Source organism: Limulus polyphemus, unplaced genomic scaffold, assembly GCF_000517525.1.
Source record: "Limulus polyphemus unplaced genomic scaffold, Limulus_polyphemus-2.1.2 Scaffold25, whole genome shotgun sequence".
NCBI lineage: Eukaryota > Metazoa > Arthropoda > Merostomata > Xiphosura > Limulidae > Limulus > Limulus polyphemus.
The window spans coordinates 448,716-456,363 of NW_013665635.1; the positions used below are offsets into that span (position 1 = coordinate 448,716).

The following is a 7,648-nucleotide window of genomic DNA, read 5'->3' on the forward strand; positions in this document are numbered from 1 at the left end:
TAAGTGATAATGATATAAATAGCGTGAGATGAGCGGAAAACAGCAGACAGATAATAGCAAAAGAGAATGAAGTTAGTGTGAAGTTAACTATCGTGGAAGTGATAGGCCTAACAATTGACACAGGCTTAACGTTTAATATGTTAGAGTGAAACTAATAGTAGAAAAGAAAATAAGAAAAATAATTTTATTCCGTCAAAGAGTGGTTCTAAAGTAATTGAAACAGCCTGAGTGCACTTTGACAAAAGGAACAGAGGATCTTCAAAAGAAAGAAGACCAAACAATTACGGTAACTCGTGCCACAACTGTAGGTGAATCATAGAGAATACTAGTGCAATAGAAATAGAGAAGATAGTTTGGCTTGTCAACTGAAATTCTAAGGTAATTAAATAGGCGTAAGTGGATATTTGACAATAATAAGAAAACTACATATATAGTATTTATGATATGCCTATAATATCTATAGTGTTGAAGAATTTATTGTACATACATTAACTTGTTCTGAATATATATATTATTTTGAAAACAAGTGAAGTGAGTGCTGTTTATTCATCGTTGAATTTATCACTAACAAGCCAGCATCCTAAGCCCAACAGCAACATACTATATATTTATACTATTAAGAAATATTACTAAAAGCCTTTCTATTCGATAATTGGCAAAAAGGAAAGTTATATAAATTCTGAAAATTAAATATTTTAAACAATATTGCTAATGAACCTAATTTACAAAATGCATAAAACCTTTACACAGTTTTATATGAACTCACTACTTTATCTAAGCTGAATGTGCTGGTAGATTTATTTTGTGGGTTATAAAAATAATCATTACCATCTTCAAATCCTTGTAAGTGAAGCCAGAAGAAGCATTAAATAAACTAGATACAATAAAAAATTGAAACTGATTGCACTGGTATGAATGAAAAAGGCTCAACAAAGATAGCATTGTTAGACATTGTGTACAGCTTGCAAAGAGAGGTCAAATTTACAGTAATACTAATCGTCCTGAGAAAAAACAAATTACTTTTTCAATCCATCTCTCTACCAAAAACACTACATAACATTGTTTTAAATGGACCACCTGCTTAACCTGGTGTTAGAATTACTAAAAACATTTCCTCGAGAAATGCAAGATATTATGCTATTTTAAATTGATTGAATATTTTATAATAATGTATAAAATGTGTTGTTTCTAAAATTGAATATTTAACTGAAAAGTTAGTTTTATCAAAGAAAGATCAGATTTTTCATTTACCTCTGCCTGATGCAATAACTTGTGAAATCTTGAAAAATATAGGATTCACAAGCAATCTAAGACAGCATACATAAATTATAGTAATACTATTCCAGTTGATTCACTTTGGAATGTGTTATTTGACTTTTTTCATTACTGTTAAATGGAATTATTAAATTAGTATGTTGTTACTTCTGAAAAACTGTATCATTTATATTTGTCACTTCCAGTAATAAATATTATTATCAAGAAATGTCATTTTATCTTGAAAATATTTAAAATTTTTATCTGATATGTTGATGATAACCATGACTGCAAATCACCATTAAACCCAATATGCATAACATTGAACTGAGGAGAATAATAGACATTATAACAGTTGTCATAGCTGTAATATTACATGTAAACTTCTTCAATCTTTCTCATAGTCAGGTTACATTTCTAGAGCTCATCAGAAAAATGATGGTGACATATGATAGGTCATGGCAGATCCAACACAATATTGAAGAATGATATATTACATGTACATGTAACATATTATTCAGATGATATTATTTTGCAAAATGCACTTAAGACACATGGGGTAAGGACATATTCTTGCTTACTTTAATGGAGTTTTGTTTGGAAATGTACATTTGCAGTAAATAAAAACTTAACATTTTTCACTCTGAATTTTAACAAAAGCTCTGTATCAGTGTGATATGTGTTTACAAAAAACATGACAGGATAAAATATATGTACATTATCTCTTGAAATGTTAAAATAAACTTGTATACCTGTACAAAGAGAAAAAAAATAAAAAGTTGCAAATTGGTGATGAGTATAAAAATGAAATGTATCAAGAACACTTGTAACATTACAAGTTACCATAACAATTTTTGTATGATAGACTTAACATGGATAATATTAACACGCTCTTACTCTTTAATCACTGAAGTTATATTATTATAATCATGAATTGTCATTACCAGTGTGGAAGAGAGAGAGAGTAAAAAATCTTAACCAACCAATGGAGTGTGTGGATTTTACGTCTGAAGCCAATTACTCAAATCTCTCACAGTTTTGTATGTTTACCACACTTTAACAGAAGATACTTCCAACAATGCATCTTAAAGAACTAAAAATGTACTACTGACTACCTTTAGTGTGAAAAAAAAACTGTACAATTGGTGTTGGAACAAATTTTGTATTTCTTCTAGGGAGTCAAAAATTTAATTGTTAGGACTGGTCAAACAAATCTTGCAATTCTTTTAGTGTCATGCTGTGCTGTTCAACTTCCAGACTGTCTACAGAGGGGTGGTATGGTTGTAAAGCATGATGGATTTTTTCCTCAATTGTACCTTGCACGATAAAACGATGTACTTTGGTGGGCCTGAGCAAATAAAAAAAATTAAATTCTGAACTAATTGTCAAGAAAACGAATTAATAACACACATAAGGTTAAATGTTATGAATAAACATTTTTTGACGATTTGATTATTAAATGATTTGCAGTCCGTAATTTAATACCCTTTTGTTTAGCAAAGTTGTTTAATTGTAACAAACCAAATCTTTGTTAAAACCAACCAGTTAAGGCATCACAATGAACCCTACTTTCCTACTTTTTTCATCATTTTTTAAGGCAAAATTCGTATTTTTTCCTATTTTTTAACTTCACTTTTGGTTTAGCTCAACATAAAACATGTCTCCAAAACATATTGTGATATAATCTAGCTGCCCTTATTATTATAGCAAAGTGTTTCACAAGTTATATCTTCTTGGTGGCATCATAGACAGATGAGTTAAGTCTTCTCTGTACATGGCCTCCATCCCAGTGAAGGATGACTGAGGGATGGTAAAATGCTCCTTTAGCTTAACACATCTGAGTTTTCTAGTTGAAGCATGTTCATCAGCTTTTGTTAAGTTATACTTTTTATTCTAGTTACTGTTTGTGTAAGCTTTAGCATCATTGTTTGATTTTTGTGTGTGGAAATGTGCAAATCTCTATCATTCATGCCCAGAAATAGCTAGACCCCAATAGTTTTAATAGCAATTATTAATTTTATGCTAATCGAACATCCATGCATTTGGTGTTGTATTGCTTGTGCAATTTACGTGTTCATGGCAGTGGTGCTTGAGACAGCCTCTTTAACAAGTTTCATATTTTCATGGTAATGTAGAAAACTAAAATGATGTATGGAAAAACAATTCCAGCACCAATGTTTAACCTGTGTAGACAATATTGCTCATGATCTTTATTGCTGGTGTCAATTATCGCCAAATGACCAATTTCACTATTCCTGCAGTATTTGTCAAAAGACAGTAGCTTGTGATAATAATGCCAAACAAAAGCTCTTGAAACATGCACAGGGAAATAAACACAAAGAACTGGCTAAGGTGAAGTTTAATTCTAAGCAGCATAAACTATCCTACAAATGAGATTAGTTGTGTATATGTTGGTGCATTTCTTAATGTTTTAACGTCTATGTAATTGTACAAAACCACCAGTAAGTTTCCTGTGAATTATCAATCATCCCTACTGAAGTCCCTAATTTTCCTGAGAGGCTACTTGAAAGGCCTGCCAGTCGGCACTAGAGTACTAATGGTATTACAATTTCTGACATAAACTTGTAATATTATTTCTTGCTCCTTATAAGTACTTACTTGGTTTGACCAATGCGATGAATTCGACCAATAGCTTGAACTTCACTAGCTGGGTTCAATATTGGCTCCACAAGAAGTATGTGTGTGGCCTCGATTAAGTTTAGCCCATTAGCTCCCGAATGGACAGGTAGTAGTAGTGCTCTCACCTCAGAATCGTACTTGAATCTCACGAGATTATTCTTAATGAGATAATCAAATAAGGTAATTTATACATGTTTTTGGTTCAGTTCAAGATCACCAAAAAACGTTTCTCTTCATTATGAATAAGAACTATGTAATCCTTCACAGCTTTTTTTTTCTCTTTATATAAATTTAGGTACTTTAAATTTATAATATAAAAAATTAAAGATGAGTGGTGGTCTAATTATTAACTTAAGATACAGAAAATTATAATACAAATGTATTTAAGTACAATTTTCCATTAAATTTGGTCTAATATTTTCAGCAATATCTTCTTGAAGACACTTCCAACAAGTTTTTGAAATTCATAACTATGAAGAAAAAAAAGTAATCGGAATGATGTTGACTATATCAAGCTATTTTAACCCTTCTCAATCAGGGGAGGGTACTGCTGATATCCCATAGTGGAAATAATTAAACGAACTGCATGAAATTTAGTAAATTATTAAGTATCTATTTTCTACCTTTAAAAAAAACACACAAGTTGTGAAATTTCAAATATTTTGTTGAGAGACACTGTTTTGAATAACAGTAAAAATACTTCCTTTCAAATTAGAATTTTAATTTATTTATTGTTAATTGGAAACTTTCACTTTTATATGTCCAGTCAGTTCCTCTGGGTTGATATTTATCAACAAAGCTTTCAAACAGATGTAATTTAACAATATTTTCAGGAAATGTAAAGAACATCTAAGCTATACAAAATTTCCCAGATCTGTTGTTTGTTCCAGTCTTTTATACTTCACATTAGATTCATTTTTTTCATTCTTACATGAGCCAACGGTACTCAATATCTTGAAAAATCAAAAATTACTACTTAAACCACTTTATTTACTCTAAATTCATGTGGATAATATAATCTGCTCTATTCAATTGTATTTAGCTGTAGACTAGCTATTTTCAAAGTTAAACTTCATTAGTAATTATTCAGTTCATGTGCTGAGACACAATAAAACAAGGTGGAAACTAAAGACCAACATAGAAGGAAAATCATATGAAAAAGAAAGCATGAATCATTGTATTTTCAGGGTATTATAATTCCTTAGAAAAAAAACTGATGTGCTGTTTACAAACAAGACTCGGAGCTGTGCAAAAATGAAAGTTGGAACTTTTTAAATTTTTTTGTGAAAAATTAAACATTTCAAATTTGGGAAGAATGTTGTTTTTAATAGCTAATGATATTTTACAGATATCTTCAATATTGCATTTTAATGAAAATCTGTTTTCCTTTTGGAACAACAGATATTACTAAAACTGTTTCCTTTTTAAGAAAATATAAGTATGAAACTTGTTGTTTATTATTGTTTCTTAGTGCTAGACAGTTGACATTGTCAGATAATGTTATTCCAAAGTGTTCTAGAGTAATGGTCTGTGTATTTAATACTGTGAGGCTTCCAGAGCACCTTCCAGGTCTTAAGTAAAAATAATTCAATTTTTAATTGAAAAATATTTTAGAATTTATATTTTGTCATTATGTAATATTTATTTAGTGTAATTCGAAGATTAATATTCTACTTTTAATATTTATAAAGCAAATATTTTTTACTTAGTGTTTTTACGTGCACTGTGAGGTAACAAATACATGTGTAAAGTTTAGATACGGTAAAGACAAAATACTCGCTAGAGTTAATCCATTTCCCTTTCAGGAATAGAAAATATTGCACATGTTTGTGTTGAGCAATAAAACTTAGCTTATAAATAAGATATAAAATTCAACTGATTTTAATATGCCTCAGAATGTTGTTTTTATGATAGAAAAACAAAGCATATTTTATAGATGTTTTTTTTTGTAAGTACAGAAATGAAAATGTATTGAAAATAAATATTTTTATCTATCTCAATATATTCATACAAAAATAAAAGTAAGCCAGTGGCTGAGTGCAGCAATTTTATGTTATTTTTGGACAACGTAATGTTGAGCAAATGAGCTGACTTATAACTCTATAAATAAAATGAAAATTTCGAAGTAATAATATAATAAAGAAAATAATGGTTTTTGATAGCCATTTTAGTTTCTAAGTTTCTTTTGTAAGTATTTAGTGTTTTAGACTACTATGCTAAAAACATACAGGTAGACAGAAAAATTAGTAATAAAGATGGTTAAAATTATCATTTTCTCAAGCAGTATAAAATACATTTTATACAAAACATACAAAAATATTCAAGTTTGTGTTGCATACATCACTGTGTACACTTCCTCATGATACTTTTTTAATATTTCACTACTTTTCAAGCATTTGAAAACTGTCTAGCAAATTTTATGCAAGAAAATACAACAGATATGCCTTGTAAAACTGTAATTTCATGTACTAGTTAAACCTAAAGTAACTTGTTTGTTTGTTTTGAATTTCGCGCAAAGCTACACGAGGGCTATCTGCGCTAGCCGTCCCTAATTTACCAGTGTAAGACTATAGGGAAGACAGCTAGTCATCACCACCCACCACCAACTCTTGGGCTACTCTTTTACCAACGAATAGTGGGATTGACCGTCACATTATAACGCCCCCACGGCTGGAAGGGCGAGCATGTTTGGTGGGACGGGGATTCGAACCCGCGACCCTCAGATTGCGAGTCGAATGCCCTAACCATCTGGCCATGCCGGGTCCAAAGTAACTTGTTTTATAATTTTATCAACAGAACAGAACAGTTTTGAAGTAAATTTGTAAGAAAAATCCTCACTATTCCAGGACAAGTAATCAATAAAACTTCAACTGCCTGCACCCAGTTTATATTTTGTTTCAGTTCATTCACAAGTACCCATTGAGTATGCAATTAAGTTATATTTATTTACGTTACATATTTAGTTATCTTGAATTATATAAAGGAAAAGTACGGGAACTGATTCTGTAATAGTTTCCAATCACAGTCTTTATAACATGGTTTGTTTTAAACATGTAGTAATTAATAAAGTACTAGTAGAAAAAATACCCATAAGTATTAGTAGTAATAAAATATCACTGAAATGTTTGGTTCATTCTACACTCCTAATTTAAATTATTTGCTGGTCATTAACTTCAAATAATGTGCACTGAGAAAAAGGAAAGCAGCAATGGTTGTTCAATTGGTTACTTGTCATGTGCACGTAGAAAATGTTGATAACCAATCTATCAAATGTAAGAGCAACAACATCAATATTTTCTGATGTTCAAGACTTGACTTGCCTCAGGTTCTTGAGTAAATAGTTTTTAAATGATTTCAAGTTTTTGTTGTGTAAAAGTGAAAGTCACGCTGTACCTATACTGATGTATCAGATAAATAAATCATCACGCTGTACTTAACAGTTCGTCATAGAATTACATATCAATAATTCATACACTAAGTCATTTGGTTAGTTTAAAAATACTTTATTAAATAAATAAATAAAAAACCTTGTCAATAAAAACTAGTGATTTACCTGAAACTGGTTATGGGCATGAAGTGTAACGAATGACACATCATTCTCCTCCAGGGCTCGACCAATCAGATCAAGCATATCAACCCACTATAAGAATAAAACATGAAAACATCAATAAGTATATTGACATTTTTTTTTACAGTATTAAAACAATTACTACTTTGAAGATTGTTTAATAAGTGTTGCATTTATCAAACAAAT

General features: G+C 30.2%; 1 protein-coding gene across 1 annotated transcript in view; it reads right to left on the reverse strand.

Moving 5' to 3' along the window:
• Positions 1–515: 515 nt before the first annotated feature.
• LOC106458939 (E3 ubiquitin-protein ligase SHPRH-like) overlaps positions 516–7,648 on the reverse strand; it is a 55,660-nt gene continuing 48,527 nt past the window's right edge. Inside the window, exons 24-26 of the mRNA XM_022385718.1 lie at positions 7,448–7,534; positions 3,874–4,052; positions 516–2,602 (exon numbers count right to left, since the gene is read on the reverse strand). Of these exons, the coding sequence (XP_022241426.1) occupies positions 2,449–2,602; positions 3,874–4,052; positions 7,448–7,534 (420 nt within the window). The 3' untranslated portion in view covers positions 516–2,448. The remainder of the gene's footprint in view (positions 2,603–3,873; positions 4,053–7,447; positions 7,535–7,648) is intronic.